We start from the raw sequence: 17,532 nt of genomic DNA, 5'->3' as shown, positions 1-17,532 counted from the left end.
CATTCAGAACAATGAAAATGCAGGAGGTCATGGAACCCAGGAGTGAGGCTATTTGTCTAGCCATTGGCTGCAGAGTGTGAAGGATACTATGACACTTCTGTGCTACTGATAACACTCTCTCCTCCGAAGGATACAACTTTGAGAGGTTTGTATCCAACGTTGCCCCAAAGTAATGGAGCCTATGGGTTGGAGTCTGTATAGACTTTTGTAGATTTACGTAAAGACCGAGATTTCTGAAGGTATTCAAGCTGATTTTGAGATGTTGCATCGTCTGACTTGGAGAGCTGCTTTTCAGTAGCCAATCGTCAAGGTACGGGTAAATGAAAATCATTATCCTGCTCAGTTGTGCTGCCACTACAGCTATGCACTTGGAGAACGTGTGAGGGGTTGACTTCAGACCTAAGAGTAGTACCCGGTACTGGTAGTAGTGGGATGCAACTACAAAGCGAAGGAATTTCCGGTGTTTCTCTACCACTGGGATGTGAAAGTAGGCATCCTGCAGATCGATGGAGCACATTCAGTCCCCCTGATGGAGTTTGTGGTTGATCTGATGGAGGGCAAGCATTCTGAATTTTTCTTTACAAATGTATTTGTTGAGATGTCTCAGATCTAAAATGGGTCTGAAGTCTCTGTCTGGGCCTTTTTTCCACACCAGGAAATAGCGAGAGTACACTTCTTTTCCCATCTCTGAAGGCAGAACTTCTTCGATAGCTCTTTTTCATAACAGAGTGAGAACTTCATTTTGCAGAAGTTGTTGATGACAAGAGGTTGAACTGGAGGGGAGGAGATTTGAAAAGTAGACAATACCCATTTTCACCAATATTTATTACCCATCTGTCTTTGGATATGGAGAGCCACTCCCTTATATAATTGGTGATACTTCCCACTATAGAGGGTGACAGAATTAGGGGAAGCAATTCTTCATTGCTTTCCTGATATTGTAGCTGCAGACAGATTTTGTCTGTTGTTCCTTGTTCTCTTGTTTGTTTGTGTGACTGACACAAGGGTCTTTCTTGCCTTTGTTGCTGTCTTGGGGCCCAGTGAGGGGTCTGAACCCTCTGCTGATATGGGTGCCTGTCGTAAGGTCTACATCTTCTGTGGTATTCCTTATACTTTTCTAGAGCTACGGATTTGAGTGCATGGAGTTCACCTTTCATTTTGGCCATCTCTTAGTCGAGGTGGGACCCAAATAGAGAGTTGCCGTTGAATGGGAGATTCTTAAAGCAATGATGTGCCTCCGGCTTGAGGCCTGTTAGACGGAGCCAAGATGATCTTCTTGTACATATACCATGAGCATACCCATGTGTGGCTAAATCTGAGCTGTCCGTTTCTGCGCTGATTGCCTGGCTCCTGGTCCTCCTTCTTGTAGGATTTCTTGGAAATCATGACTATCTTCTCTGGGTTGTTTCTCAACAAATTTGGATAGTCGATCCCAGCGAGATCTGTCGTATTTTCCTAAAAGTGCAGATGCACTAGATACTTTCATAAAGGAATCGCAGGTGCTGCACATTTTTCTTCCCAATGAGTCTAGATGTTTGCTTTCCTTATCTGGAGGTACTGTTGATGAGGAAGCAACTGAATGGGTTTTTCTGGCTGCAGCTAGAATGACGGAGTCCAGTGGAGGATCAGATCTGAGAAATAATGGGTCTTCATCTGGAGCCTCATATTTCTTTAGAATTCTTGACAATGCTGCACGTAAGGTTGCTGGTGTGAGGAACTTATTCATTACTGGTTGTAAAAGTACTGGAACCAGAGGAAGGAGCTGCCTTGAGAAGAGCTATGGTGTAGCATTTCAAATATTACTGAGGTCGATGTTGTAGGTTCAGGGATGCCTATATCAAGTTTATGAGCTTTACTGACCAACACTTCATTGAAGATGTTAGTGTTGTCCACTGGGGAGACTCTCACTGGAGGAGTGTTTGTTAAAGTAGGTAAATAGTTTTCAATAGACAATGTAGAAGCAGTAGACTAGGAAGGTGATCTGTGTCATCGATGATGAGATCGAGAGCTGCAAGATCTCTTGGAAGAGGAAGGTGATACTGCTCTTGATGTTTGAGGTGTTCCACTCTTTGAGTGTGACTGAGGAGTCCTGTATCTTGTTTGTGGTGCGGAATGATCTACAGAAGTCGGTGCTGTTGTACACCTGGTTTGAGGTGCCTGTGACGTATCCTTGTAAGGGATCTTGAGGGAGAATACATTTGAAAATATTGTGAGTCCAGAGTATGATAGACCAGACCCTTGTTAAGACTCTCAAGCCATCTGGGTGAAAGAATAATTGGTGAGACTGAGACTTGACCTCTTGTTACAGAATGGAAGGGAGATCTCGAGGATGCCTGAGATTACTTACTTCCTATGGTTTTTGCAGGATCATGTCTTTGAGCAACCAACATCGATAGAGAACCAGAAGGTGACGTTGTCTTCGCCGGTAGAGGATGTGTTGACATTGAACAACATGTGGAGGGTGTGAATGGTCCTGTCTCGTCATCAAAGTTTGTCTTGACGTTGAATGTGTTCGAATAGGTGAGGTGTGTCTCAACATCGAACGACTTTGCAATGTCGTCGGTGGAGAATGTGATTCGCCCATATCTCGATGTTGAATGATGTCTTGATGTCGATTGTGATGTCACAGGTGGTGTGTGTCTCAACATCGAGAAGTGACTGGTTGCCGTTGACAGAGTAATAGCTCTTTGTCTTGATGTTGATGACTGCTGGACTGTTGCTGACGTCATGGTCTTTGACGTTAAGCGTTGCCTCGATGTCGATGAGTCATGATGTACTCTTGACGGAGTATCAGCATGACAGTGCTGGCTCGATGTCGAGTGGTGGGAGACCACTGACAGGGACTTATCCTTTGTTGACCTCGATGTCCTATGGCTTTTGATGTTATGTCTCTAGATGTCGCATGTGTCGCCATTGACGGAGGTGTGCTTGTCGATGTCGGTTGGTGACGTTGATGCAACAACGATGGAACTGTTAACGTTGATGTCAACAATGATGGTGAACAAATAGGTATTTTTCTCCCTGCTGTGTAGATCTTGCTCATCGCTTGACCATTTTGTCTGCACTTTTTTCCCTGGAGACCGTCTTATGAAGAGAGGTGATTGTCATACTCTCCGTCTCTTGCAAGCCATGAAGATAAATTCTTTCCCTGTCTTTCAAGGTCCTTGTGGAGAGATTATGGCAATGACTGCAGGTCTCAGGACAGTGGTTTCAGGCAGAAACACTATGCAGACTGAGTGAGGATCAGTCTGAGCCTTTGTTTTGCCACAAGGAGGGCATTTGACAAAAAGTAATGGCATTTTGCAGGAAAATAATAAAAATTCCTGTCAGGAAAAAGTATTATTTTACTCGGAAAGTGAAAAGATGTCGAGTAAAATCTTGAAAATTTAGTTTAAGCAGAGATTTTCTGGTAAAAAAACTGAAAATGAGAGCTCAGTGCTCCAGGATCCTAACTGAAGGAGGCAGAAAAAAGAACGGACCCAACTGTAACCCAACTGTCACCTCACTCTCACCTCTGAGGCATGGTGGGATACCTGAGGTTCTGCAGACCTTAAAGGCACGGTGCCAGTTTTTTGTTGTGCTATGTTAATTTGAATGTAGCCTATTGGCTAATAATGTCTTTGTTTTTTATTACAGTTTTCTCTTTAAAGAAGATTGCTAAAGCATTTTATGTCTCTCTCTTCTGCTTTACAGAAATGTTTTAACTCTGGTTGACGTGTTTATTGAAGAAAAACTTTAGGGCATTTTTAGTCTGTTTGTCAACATAAACTGCATGATTACATAGACACATGTATATGATATATATTTGTACTAAAATTCTGAACATAATTTTATATTTACCTATACATTTAATGTATATACATGAGTGTTATATGTGCTCTGGGGTCCCTGCATGTGGGTGGGAATATTCCAGTGTTTATGACTATTGATGAGGATCCCCTAGAAGAGAACACTGGTTCGATCTGAATGTGATTCTTCCAACTTTCAGCGTTTGGGATCTGGGTGAACAGTAGCTGTTTGGAAGGGCTGGTTTGATCTGTTGTCAGAGTACTCAATGAATATTTGGTGATCTATTGGAAGCAGTATCAGCTTGTTTTTCTATACTTCCCATTATGAAAGCTTTCTTCAAGATGGAGATCACAATTTGTACAGGTCCCAACTTCCCGTGGGCATTTCTTGAGACAGTGCTTGTTATTGAACAGTCTGTACTCGCCACCATCTTCTTGTAGCCCTTCATATTGTTCTTATAACCTGCTAGGAAGAGGCTTGTAATACCTGCTCCAGTGAGTTGCTAACACATGGCTCTGTGAGTGCCATCATTCCTGAATGTTTGCGAGTAGTCAAGTCATGTGTTTTTACTGCATTTTCATTAGATGTGGCTAATGAGAGAACATAGCGTCGGAGTGGCTTTAGAGGCACATACTTTATCCCCAGCAATGGAAGTTATAGATGGGCTTCATCTGGCTGGAAGAGTAATTTTACGATTTCTGGGTGCTATTTATTTTACTTGGTGGAGCTATCAGGTGTGGCTTGCTGAGCGCTGTTACCTGTAGCTTGCGCTTGCATTACAGATAGTTATAGACATGTTTATTGGTAATGGGGAAGGGGAAGTAGGAGATTCTGGTTTATAAGTTCCCTTAGTGAGTGATTCCAGTCCTATTGCATGTTTAATGGCTGTGCTTGCTTGGGATATGCTGTGGTAAATTTACAGATATCTGTACTATGTCTCGAAAGGCACAATACGATTTTGTGCTGCCATTTTCTACAGTGAAGTGCCTTCCGAGACTCCTGGCAGAACATTAGCAAATCTCCTTTTTTTGCTACCTCTAACATTGTTTTTCGTGTTTTATAGATTGTTTTGTTTGTGTAACACAGTGCTGATGGATTTGTTTTTCTATTTCTTACTTCTATTTTCGGCATTATCAGATTTTATTTTCTATAACGATTATTTTAACAGATTTTTTTAAATAAGTTTCTTACTTTGCTGAAATACGCCTCTGTCCTTGTTTTCACAATGTATACTTTTCTAATGGGTTTCCTAGAGTTCATAAATTTGCATCCCGGGGGCAGAAAATTAAATTCTGTCACCTGGTGTAGGCCCACCATTGAGTAATACTCAATACATGTTGGTACCTGATTAAATCCTATAGCCATTCTTGACAAAATGGTGGTTGCTTTCTCAAAGACATATTTTTAGCAAATCACAGTATTGAAATAATTAAAGGACTTCATATAAAAAGTCGAATAATGACTGCTAAGCATTGGGATATTGTGAGTAGTCTGATGTGCTATCCATCTTCAGTTTGACTAGTGTCTAACAAGGACACACTTATTTAATTTGATTTATTACTTTGCATGAGAGCTGCATGTATCGTTTGCACTTTGTCTGCATATGCTATGACAATCCACCTCAAACTAATCATTCTATGACTAAGTCAGTGTAGGAAATATGAGCAAAAGTCCCGCACAGACCCCTAAACATGAAAATTATTTTGCAGTGTGTTCGAACAAACCCCTTTAGTGCTGTGGGGAGCAACAGGCCCAATATATCTTTTTAAAGGAGAAGATTGCAGCTTTAAAATTTCTAATGCACTGAGCAACAGTGTGTTTCGGGTTGCCATTTCCCGACCTGCAGCATATCAGAGAATTTTAAATTATCTTGTCGGGTCACGCCACGGATGGTGCTTCATATTTCGAACACTGTCAAATACCACACGTGATGATGGTGTTTGTCACAAAGGTATCAGCAACCGCACTCGCCAATCAAGAAAAGGACAAATGACATGGTAGCAGAATCCCAAACAACTCAGATAAAAAGAAACAATTTGTTGCACGTGGCTGGCATAAGTATGGTTCAGATGTATCCCGGTCTTTTGAGAATCGTTATACTACAACATTATTTTTCAGTATTCGAGTACAAGTTAAGCACAACACATTATTTTCACTTTATGGATGATAACGTTTGACAAGACATTTTAAATTACCCTATTAATGAATGCAATAGATGCTGCCTATTAGAACCGATGCAAAAATCTGTCAACTTTTGCATAAAATTACCTTGAGAGGAGGGCCAAGTGCATGAGGTTCGAGTACCAACTGAAGTGGCTATCCATGCCCGAAAGTAATAATGCACAGAAAATGAACACACCTTTTAGCTAGAGTAGATCACACACACCAGAAAGGACCAAAATATATTACCACACGATCTAGTCACTTTGGTAGGGCAATGTGCTCCATTGCCAGAACTGACAGTGATAGGCTATTAGCTGGCCAAAACCATGTTTTGGTACATAGGATGACCCAGACTTTATTATGTTATGCAACAGGGACGTAGGGCAAAATGTAGATGGCTGGGGACAAATTTTGACTGCCTGAGCCAGCTAGCAATGGATAGCCTTTTTACTACTAAACGTTTTAGTGAGCTACCTTTTTTTCCAGTCTTGCAGCAGATTGGAGATTAATGTTGTGGTGACAATCCCATCAGCACCCAACCCATTACGCCTCAGCCAATCCACATCCAGTTCTTTCTACTCCCAGAGTTTATGTCCATTTCCCTTTACAGTTGTTAAAAGTCCCCAATAACATGTCGCTTGTGGCAGTGGGCAGATGCCATCTGCTCAGGTCAACATGCCACCTTTGAATGGAAAATTAAAATGTAACATCAATGCATCTATTCGTCTCATGCGAGAATTGACAATGCTGCACGGCTGATCTATAAGTAAATTACGTAAGAGTCAGGAAGGCAGGGCAGAAGCACACTAGAAAAGAACAGAAAATCGAGTGGATTATTCCTAGGGACAAGTATATTGATTAAGGGAAAACGTAAGGAAACTGTTGAGCAAGTGTTAGAAATGGGGTCTTTGGTTGCCAGACATGTTAACCCCTGTCCAAGCAAGGACCCTCAATCTAGTCAGGGTAAAGGAGAAACACCTTCAGTTAACCCCGCTCATCCCCTTGGTAGCTTGGCACAAGCAGGCAGGCTTAACTTCAGAGTCTAGGTGTAAAGTATTTGTACCAACACACACAGTAACTCAGTGAAAATACTACAAAATGACACAACACAGCTTTAGAAAAATAGGAAATATTTATCTAAACAAAACAAGACCAAAACGACAAAAATCCAACATACAGAAGTCAAGTTATTAATTTTAGAAGCAAAAGAGTCTTAAATCCTTTTGTAAACAGTAACAACACTGTTAGCATTCTAAAGTACCTGGGTAGTATCAAAATAACACGCAAGGGCGAGTGTGCGTTGAAAAAGGTTAGCGACGCGTCAATTTCTCACCTGCAAGCGAGGCCGTGCGTCTTTTTTCCACACCCAGTAAAATTTGCATTGAAAATCCTGCCGCATTGTATCAGCAAAACCGTGCTGTGTGGGTTGGGATGTTACCAGCCTCCGTTAGCAGTGTTGCACGTCGTTTCGCCAGCTGCGTTCATCGATCTTCTAGCTGCGCTGCAGGCAGACCATTTATTTCAGCCGCAAAGCCAGCGGCACGTCGTGTCTTCAGCCGCGTCTCGGAGGTTGCGTCAGAAATTTCCCTGCACTGTGGTCTGTGCGTGGATTTTCAATCTTGGTCTGCCACCTTCACCTGTCAAGGCCCCAGGAACTGGATAGGGCACCACTTGGCAGGGCAGGAGCCTCAGCAGAGAGTCCAGGTGCCGGCAGGGGAAGTCTTTGATGGCCCTGAGACTTCAACTACAGGAGGCAAGGTCAGTTTCAAGCCCTTGGAGATTTATTCACAAGCAGGAATGCACAAAAAAGTCCAGTCTTTGTCCCCATTCACCAGGCAGAAGAAGCAGCTGCAGGATAGCTCCACAAAGCACAGGCAGGGCAGCTCTTCTTCCTCAGCTCTTCTCCAGGCAGAGGTTTCTCTTGGTTTCCAGAAGTGATCTAAAGTCTGTGGTTTTGGGTGCCCTTCTTATACCCATTTTGGCCTTTGAAGTAGGCTTACTTCAAAGGAAAGTCTCTCTTGTTTGTGAAATCCTGCCTTGCTCAGGCCAGGCCCCAGACACACACCAGGGGTTTGGAGACTGCACTGTGTGAGGGCAGGTACAGCCCTTTCAGGTGTAAGTGACTACTCCTCCCCTCCCTCCTAGCAGAGATGGCTCATCAGGATATGCAGGCTACACCCCAGCTCCCTTTGTGACACTGTCTGGAGAAAAGTGCAAACAGCCGAACTGTCAAACTGGCCCAGACAGGGAATCCACAAACAGGCAGAGTCACAGAATGGTTTGGGCAACAAAATGCCCACTTTCTATAAGTGGCATTTTTAAACACACAATCTTAAAATCAACTTTGCTAAAAGATGTATTTTTAAATTGTGAGCTCAAAGACCCCAAACTCTACATGTCTATCCGCTCCCAAAGGAAATCTACACTTTAATCATATTTAAAGGTAGCCCCCCCTTTTAACCTATGAGAAGGATAGGCCTTGCAACAGTTAAAACGAATTTGGCAGTATTTCACTGTTAGGACATATAAAATACATTAGTATATGTCCTACCTTAACCATACACTGCACGCTGCCCATGGGGCTACCTAGGCCCTACCTTAGGGGTGCCTTACATTTAAGAAAAAGGAAGGTTTAGGCCTGGCAAGTGGGTGCACTTGCCAAGTCAAATTGGCAGTTTAAAATCTGCACACCCAGACACTACAGTGGCACGTCTGAGCCATGTTTACAGGCCTATTAATGTGGGTGGCACAACCAGTGCTGCAGACCCACTAGTAGCATTTGATTTACGGGTTCTGAGCACCTCTAGTGCACTGTACTAGGAACCTACTAGTAAATCAAATATGGCAGTCATGGAAAAAACAATCAACAATACAATTTACACAGAGAGCATATGCAATTTAGCACTGGTTAGCAGTGGTAAAGTGCTCAGAGTTTAAAAGCCAACAACAACAGGTCAGAAACATTAGGAGGCAGGAGGCAAAAGATTAGGGATGACCCGGCATAAGGAAAAAAATCTAAGAGCAAACATCAATTTCTGCAGTATTTCTCATTCCAAACACTAAACCCAGAATACACACTGCACATCAAGAGTGATGAAGCACATGCGTTTTTTCACCTTCTCAAGTGACCCCCTCTTGAACTAATGCCCTCACCTGTGGTCTGATAACACGCTTAATCAGAGAGCATCCTTCATGTCCATTTTACATTACATACATACTGTGTTCGGTAAAACATAATGACGAGACAGAACAAAACGTATTGCACAGCACACAGAAGTGGAAAACACAGTGATGGTAGACACAGTCAAATATTTTTTTAAAATCACACTCTCTCCTACCCAGTGGTCAGAAAAAATGTTCCAAGGTTAACACAGGAACATCTCCCTGTAGTCACACGATGCATGGAGATATAAACAGTGGTCATGTAACTGACTTACTCTCTCTGTTTAAATCCGTCCCAGCTCCATAGATCTCCCCCTAAACTCTTCTGTCCTCCAAAGTTTTCTGATGGCTCCATCTCACCCTCTCTAGAAAAATGAGTGGCTCTTCTGCATGCCATTCCATGAAAATGTACATCATAATCCCTCTCCTGTTTAGAAATGAATCTTGTTTCTTTTCCACCGCCTCCACCAATTATCTTGTCATAACAACATAACACTGTTTTTTGCATTAACAGATCAGATGAAAGCCATGAGATGGGGCTACACCACTGAAAATCGTAAGTACTATATTTGTTGTTGGGTGACTACATTTCTTTTCTATATGACAAGGTTTTAGCATTTGGTTGTGGGACTGTTATGCTGATTATGTATAGTTGCAGTCTCATTCCCACACTATCACTTATGCAGGAACTTCTGGGGTGGCTGTGCCAGAACACCCTTAGACTTTATTGGAGACAGTAGCTACCTGAAAACAGTGGTGAATAATAGCTATTAAAATTACTCGCAATGAATGGTAAAAAGTGAAAAAGAAAAGGGGTTGTAAACAAGAGGTTAATTAAAGTACAGTTATGGTAATGAATTGCAATTTAAAAACCACCGAAATTCGGAAACTATGGTTAGCACCGCAATCCATAACTCAGACAACTCGTATGTGAACCATAACTCACATTCAGAATGTGATGCTAATGAAATTCAGAGTTTTTTTTTTTTAAACATACGTGAAGGTCTTAGAAACATTACATTCTACAACACATTTACACTGTATCGTTTCAGTCAATTTCTATGTTTTAATGACATCCAAATTTCAAACCATGAAGATGGCCAACACCTGAGCTGTGCTCAACAGGGATTGGCTGCAGGACCTGGCTAAATTGAAGGCTTTGTATGAACGCCCTGAGGATGTGCACTTATTAGCACATGTTCTGACCTATGGTTACGCCCTTTGCAGTATCCCTGCAGTAGGAGTCAGACAAGAAAGCTGTAGTGTGACAAACTTTTTTTAAAAACATTTTTTTTGTGATTCTGGGGCTGGATCTATGGGGCAAGCAAAAGAGTCTGGGATTCATGAATCATACAATACAAATATTTCTTTAAATGTAGGATCTAATGCAGAAGGGTCCCTTGAGGCTCCACCCTCACAGGCCTGTGGGTCAGGGTAGCCTCACCGTACACTCGTATGACGTTTGCGTTTTTATTTTTCTCAACTCGGTGATTGGTACAGCATGTTGAGTAATAGTTTTCAGAATAGAAATTTCTCTGTGATGGGCACCAATCAGAGCATGTCAGATTTGTGAATGTTTTGCTGGATTTGTCAATCTCCAATGGACAATAGACAAAAAGCTCCCTCGTGCAATGGCGGTCCTTTACTTTCTTTAAATTAAATTCATGAATGCTGTGTGGGTTTGCGAATCCATTGAGAATCTTTTAAACCTTTTTACAGCTCACCTAACACATTTTTGTAACATCAGCTTCACGAACACTACTGAGCAGCTTACACCAGCAAGCAAAAGTACTTCCTTAAGTAAAGTTGTACATCCAAGCCAGGTTTTATGCATTTGTATCTGCAAAACATGTCATGTCAATCCCTAGTCAGTTTACGTTTTTTATAGGGAAGTATCTGGCAGATTTGTGGGCTTCTTGGAACGTTATTAAGAAAACAAAAGATGGCTTTGAAATGAAATCTGTAACCTAACCATAACCACACACTGGCTATAGCCAGTGTTTTGTGTGTGTGTATGTGTGTGTGTGTGTGTGTGTGTGTGTGTGTGTGTAAATACACATATGCACCCCCCACACACAGATATATATCTCGTTTTCATTGCGTTCTGCTTGTTTTTTCCCCTGCTTTTTGAGTGCCTTCTCCTTGCTCTTTCCTTATTTTCATGGCTTTCTCCTTGCTTTTTCCCCTGTTTTTGAGTGACTTCTCCTTGCTTTTCCCTTGTTTTCACTGCTTTCTCCTTGCTTTCCACCTGTTTTTATGTCTTCTCCTTGCTTTTCCCTTGTTTTCACTGCTGCCTCCTTGCTTTTCCTCACATTTTTTTAGTGCCTTCTCCTTGCTTTTACCTCACTTTCACTGCTTTCCTCTTGCCTTTTCCCATTTTTGAGTGCCTTCTCCTTGCTTTTCCGTCATTTTTACTGTTTTCTCCTTTCTCTCTCCTCATTTTCACTGCTTTTTCCTTGCGTTTCCCTCTGTTTCAGGAGTTCCCTCTCCTGGCTCTGCCTTCATTTTCACTGTTTTCTCCATTTTTTGAGCATTTTCCCCTTGCTTTTCCCTAATTTTTACTGCTTTCTCCTTACTTTTTCCCCTGTTTTTTGAGTGCCTCCTCCTTGTTTTTCCCTCATTGCCGCTCCCCCTTGCCAACTGGCCTTCCAGTGCCTCTCCCTCCACCAAAGCCCATTCGTAGTGGAGACCGCAGCCAACTTAATTGAGCATGTACCTGACCCAGCTCTCCCCATGCTGCTGCATTGCTCTTGCTCCTGTCTTCTCCTTGCTCCCCCCATTTGTTTGAGTGCCTTCTCCTTGCTTTTACCCCATTTTCACTGCTTTTTCCTTGCCTTTTCTCTGTTTTTTTAAATGCCTTCTCCTTGTTTTCCCCTAGTCTCCACTGCTTTCGCCTTGTCATTTTTCTAATTTCACTGTTTTTTCCTTGCTCTTCCTTTGTTTTCACTGCTTTTCCCTTGATTTCAACATTTTATGAGTGTAATATCCTATCCCTCCCTCATTTTCACTGCTTTATCCTTGCTTTTTCTCCTATTTCTGAGTGCATTCTCTTTGCTCTTCCTTCGTTTTGACTGCTTTCTCCTTGCTTTCACTCCCATTTTTAAGTGCCTTCTTTCTTTTCTCTCATTTTCACTGCTTTCTCCTTACTTTTCCACCTCTTTTTGGGTGCCTTCTCCTTATTTTTCCCTCATTGCCGCTCCTGCCGGCATTTCCTGCCTCCTCTCTAGCCCCCGCACTGCCTCCCAGCACCCCTCCCTCCTCCCAAGACCTACTTAATGGAGACTGCAGCATGACCCCATTGAGCAAATCTCAGTTCCAGCTCTCCCCATGCTGCTGCATTGCTCCTGTCTTCTTTTTTCCCTCATTTTTTGAGTGCCTTCTCCTTGCTTTTCCCTTGTTTCACTGTTTTTCCTTACTTTTTTCCCCATTTCCTGAGGACCTTTACCTTGCTCTTCCCTCATTTTCAATGCTTTCTCCTTACTTTTTCTCTTGATTTTTTAGTGCCTTCTCCTTGCTTTTCCCCTATTTTGACTGCTTTCTCCTTGCTTTTTTCCCTGTTTTATGAGTGCCTTTTCCTTGCTTTCCCTTTGTTTCCACTGCTTTTCCCATGTTTTTTTTCCTATTTTTGCATGCTTTCTCCTGTTAGAATGAGCCTCGGAGACCTGTGAGTGCCTGGCTACCCTGTCAGGTGATTAGCGGCTCTTTACAAATCATGATTGATTGACAATAATAAATAAAACATAACTGCAGTGTTAGAAATGGGGTCTTTGGTTGGCAGTTAGGTGTCCAAGCAAGGACCCTCACTCTAGTCAGGGTAAAAGAGAATCACCCTCAGCTAACCCCTGCTTACTTACCCCCTTGGTAGCTTGGCACGAGCAGTAGGCTTAACTTCAGAGTGCTAGGTGTAAAGTATTTGAACCAACACACACAGTAACTTAATGAAAACACTACAAAATTATATAACACAGATTTAGAAAATAGAGAATATTTATGTAAACAAAACAAGACCAAAATTTCAAAAATCCACAATACACAAGTCAAGTTATCAATTAAAAAGCAAAAAGATTCTTCATGTAGTTTTGAACACACACTAACACTGTTAGCATGAAAATGTACCTTGGGTGCGTCAAAAATAACCCCGCATGGGTGAGTGTGCATCAAAAAGAGCTTGTGATGTGTTGATTGCACTCATGAGTGAGAGCTTGCGTTGTTTCTCCTTTCGTCGGGTCGGGCGTGTCATTTCTTCTCTCTGCAGGAAAGCGATGCATCGATCCGGTCAGCACTACCGGGTCCGGGCAGGCCTTGTGATGTTTTCACACGCCCAGCGGTGTTGGCTTCGGAAATCCAGCCGCACGATGATCCGAAAACCACGCAGCGCGGGTTGGGATATCATCAGCCTCCGTCAGCGATGCTGCACATCAAATCTCCCGCTCCATGCTCGATCTTCGGGTCAAATTGCAGGCGAGCATCGATTTTCAGCCGCAAAGCCGGCGCCGCGTCGATTTTTCAGCCGCAGAACGGAGTTGCGTCGGTCTTTTCCCCACACGGCATCCTGTGCGTGGATTTCTTCCTCTTAGGCTGTCAGCTTCTCCTTTCAGGGTCGCAGGAACTGGATGGGCACCACTTGGCAGAGTAGGAGTCTCTCCAGAGACTCTAGGTGCTGGCAGAGAGAAATCTTTGCTGTCTCTGAGACTTCAAACAACAGGAGGCACGCTCTAAATCAAGCCCTTGGAGATCTTCACAAGATGGAAGGCACACAAAGTCCAGTCTTTGCCCTCTTACTCTGGCAGAAGCAGTAACTGCAGGATAGCTCCACAAAGCACAGTCACAGGCAGGGCAGCTCTTCTTCCACAGCTCTTCAGCTCTTCTGCAGGCAGAGATTCCTCTTGGTTTCCAGAAGTGTTCTAAACTCTGTGGTTTTGGGTGCCCTTCTTCTAAACCATTGTCTCCTTTGAAGTAGGCCTACTTCAAAGCAAAGTCTCTTTTGATTGTGAAATCCTGTCTTGCCCAGGCCAGGCCCCAGACACTCACCAGGGGGTTGGAGACTGCATTGTGTGAGGGCAGGCACAACCCTTTCAGGTGTGAGTGACCACTCCTCTCCTCCCTTCTAGCACAGATGGCTCATCGCGAAATGCAGACTACACCTCAGCTCCCTTTGTGTCACTGTCTAGTGAGGGGTGCAACCATCCCAACTGTCAAACTGACCCAGACAGGGAATCCACAAACAGTCACAGAAATGTTATAAGCAGGAAAATGCTCACTTCCTAAAAGTGGTATTTTCAAACACACAATCTCAAAATTAACTTTACTAAAAAATGTATTTTTAAATTGTGAGCTCAGAGACCGCAACTCCACATGTCTATCTGCTCCCAAAGGGAATCTACACGTTAATCATATTTAAAGGTAGCCCTCATGTTAACCTATGAGAGGGACAGGCCTTGCAACAGTGAAAAACGAATTTAGCGATATTTCACTGTCAGGACATATATAACACATTACTATATCTCCTACCTTAACCATACACTGCACCCTGCCCTTGGGGCTACCTAAGGCTACCTTAGGGGCGTCTCACATGTAAGAAAAGGGAAGGTTTAGGCCTGGCGAGTGGGTACACTTGGCAAGTCGAACTTACAGTTAAAACTGCGCATCTGAGACATGATTACAGAGCTACTTATTTGGGTGGCACAACCAGTGCTGCAGGCCCACTAGTAGCATTTGATTTACAGGCCCTGGCACCTCTAGTGCACTTTTCTAGGTACTTACTAGTAAATCAAATATGCCAATCATGGATAAACCAATCAAAAGTACAATTTACACAGAGAGCATATGCACTTTAGCACTGGTTAGCAGTGGTAAAGTGCTCAGAGTTCATAAGCCAACAGCAACAGGTCAGAAAAAATAGGAGGCAGGAGGCAAAAAGATTGGGGATGACCATGCATAAACTAAAAAGTCCAACACGACCCCCTACCAGCCTAAATCCAGGGGAGAATAATCAATACCTTGGTGTACTTCCCTGATTTGGGTGATAGAACAGGGACCCAGGCCAACATCCAGGCAGTGTTATTTTTCTGCAATCCCAGAATAGCATAGAGTGGCATAGATTGGGGTGGAATAGAGTGGAGTGGTGTAGATATAAATAGCGTAGAGTGGAGTGGCACAGAGTTGAATGGCAGACAGTAAAATAGAATGGCAAAGAGTGGAGTGGTGTAGACTGGTGTAGAGTGGGATAGCCTGGAGTGGGGTAGAGTGGAGTGCCATAGGGTGGAAAAGCATAGAGTGGAGTAGAGTGGCATAGAGTGGAGTAGTATTAAGTCAAGTGGCGAAGAGTGGAGTGTCGTACAGTAGAGTGGAGTGGCATGTCATACAGTGGTGTGTGGTGCAGTTTATTAGATTGGAGGGGTGTTAGATCTGCCAGTCTTGGAGTGGCAGAATTTGCTGAAATTAGTTTTGTTGGCTTAAGGGCACTGTGCACTTTATCACTGTTACCAATGTTAAAGTGCTCGTTCTCTCTCCCCAAAAATGGGTAGAATAGGCTTACACCTGGTTTGCATATTTATTTTATTTAAAATTCCCTAGTATAGTGATACACCATAAAGCCATGTCTTGCTTATGCATTAAATGCTACTAATAGACCAAGCTGGAATGGCATGGCAAGCAAAAATTCTGATGGATTAAACACAGATCTGTGACTGGGGGTGCATGTTTGATTTGCTCCGCATTCCATCCATCATCTGTTGTTTTTGCTTTTGTCGGCCCAAGTGGGAAGCGTATGCTCAGACGTGGGTACCATGCTTGCTATGCCACCAGATTCCAGCTTGCCTGGCTGATGAAGGGTGATACCCTGAAACCGGTCCCAGGATGCTTTTTTCTGATCCAGGGAGGACCTGGCCTGACAGTTTGGGCTGGACTGTTCCCATGGGGAAGGGTCAAGACTGATTTGCACATGGCTGGGTCCAAACAGTAATGGCATGGCAAGCAAAATAACTGATGGATTAAACCCAGATCTGTTACTGGGGGTGGATGTTTGATTTGCTCTGCATTCCGTCCACCATCTGTTGTTTTTGCTTTTGTGACCCCAAGTGGGAAGGGTATGCCCAGACATGGGTCCCGTGCTTGCTATGCCAACAGATTCAAGCTAGTCTGGCTGATGAAGGGTGGTACCCTGAAACCGGTCCCAGGATGCTTTTTTCTGATCCAGGGAGCACCTGGTCTGGCAATTCAGGCTTAAGACAGAGTTAAGACTGATTTGCTTATGGCTGGGTCCAAACTGGAATGGCATGGCAAGCAAAAAAACTGATGGATTAAACACAGATTTGTGAACAAAGGTGAATATTTGATTTGCACTGCATTCCGTCCATCATCTGTTGTTTTTGCTTTTGTTGCAACAAGTGGGAAGGGTATGCCCAGACGTGGGTCCCTTGCTTGCTATGCCTCTAGATTCAATCTAGCCTAGCTGATGAAGGATGATGCACTGAAACCGGTCCCAGGATTTTTTTTTCTGGTCCAGAGAGGACCTGGCCTGGCAGTTCGGGCTGGACTGTTCCCATGGGGAACAGGGTCAAGACTGATTTGCATAGGGCTGGGTCCAAACTGGAATGGCATGGCAAGCAAAAAAACGGATGGATTAAACCCAGATCTGTGACTGGGGGTAAATGTTTGATTTGCTCTGCATTCTGTCCATCATTGGTTGTTTTTGTTTTTGTTTTTGTCACCTCAAGTGGGAAGGTTATGCCCAGATGTTGGTCCCATGTTTGGTATGCCACCAGATTCAAACCAGCCTGGCTGATGAAGAGTGGTACCCTGAAACTGGTCCCAGGATGCTTTTTTTCTTGTCCAGGGAGGACCTGACCTGGCATTTCGGGCATGGGGAACAGGGTCAAGACTGATTTGGATATGGCTGGGTCCAAACTGGAATGGCATGGCAAGCAAAAAACTGATGGATTAAACCCACGTCTGTGACTGGGGGTGAATGTTTGATTTGCGCTGCATTCCGTCCATTATCTGTTGTTTTTGTTATTTTTACTAATTGGCATGCAGCACATATTTTGACACCCACTTAAGTAGCCCCATGAAACATGTCCCAGGTCTACCATTACAGCTTGAATGAAGTTTTAAACTGACAATTCGACTTGGCAACATAGCCCCCCTGTCAAGGCTTTAGCTCCCATTTTATTGCATATAAGTTACTCCTAAGTTTGACCCTAGATAGCACATAGGGCAGGACGTTTTGCATGGCCTGAGAGTGGAAACACGGTTAAATTAATTTTCACTACTGTTCAGCATTTGTCTCCCATAGGGTAGCATTGGGTTGCCTTATTACATTCAATAAGTGCTAACCTTTGATTATTAATAGGTAGACTTTTATTTTTTGGTGTCTGAGAGATTGTAATTAGAAATCTTCTTGAACAGTAAAGTCGG

At 43.3% G+C, this 17,532-nt stretch overlaps 1 protein-coding gene across 6 annotated transcripts in view; it reads left to right on the top strand.

The window, feature by feature from the left end:
- LOC138300185 (deleted in malignant brain tumors 1 protein-like) overlaps nt 1–17,532 on the top strand; it is a 499,499-nt gene that overhangs the window by 101,337 nt on the left and 380,630 nt on the right. For all 6 annotated transcript variants that reach the window (XM_069239172.1, XM_069239171.1, XM_069239174.1 and 3 more), the window contains one exon: nt 9,629–9,670. In XM_069239172.1, the coding sequence (XP_069095273.1) occupies nt 9,629–9,670 (42 nt within the window). The remainder of the gene's footprint in view (nt 1–9,628; nt 9,671–17,532) is intronic.

Source organism: Pleurodeles waltl, chromosome 6 (assembly GCF_031143425.1).
Source record: "Pleurodeles waltl isolate 20211129_DDA chromosome 6, aPleWal1.hap1.20221129, whole genome shotgun sequence".
NCBI lineage: Eukaryota > Metazoa > Chordata > Amphibia > Caudata > Salamandridae > Pleurodeles > Pleurodeles waltl.
This window is presented reverse-complemented; position numbering and strand designations above follow the sequence as displayed.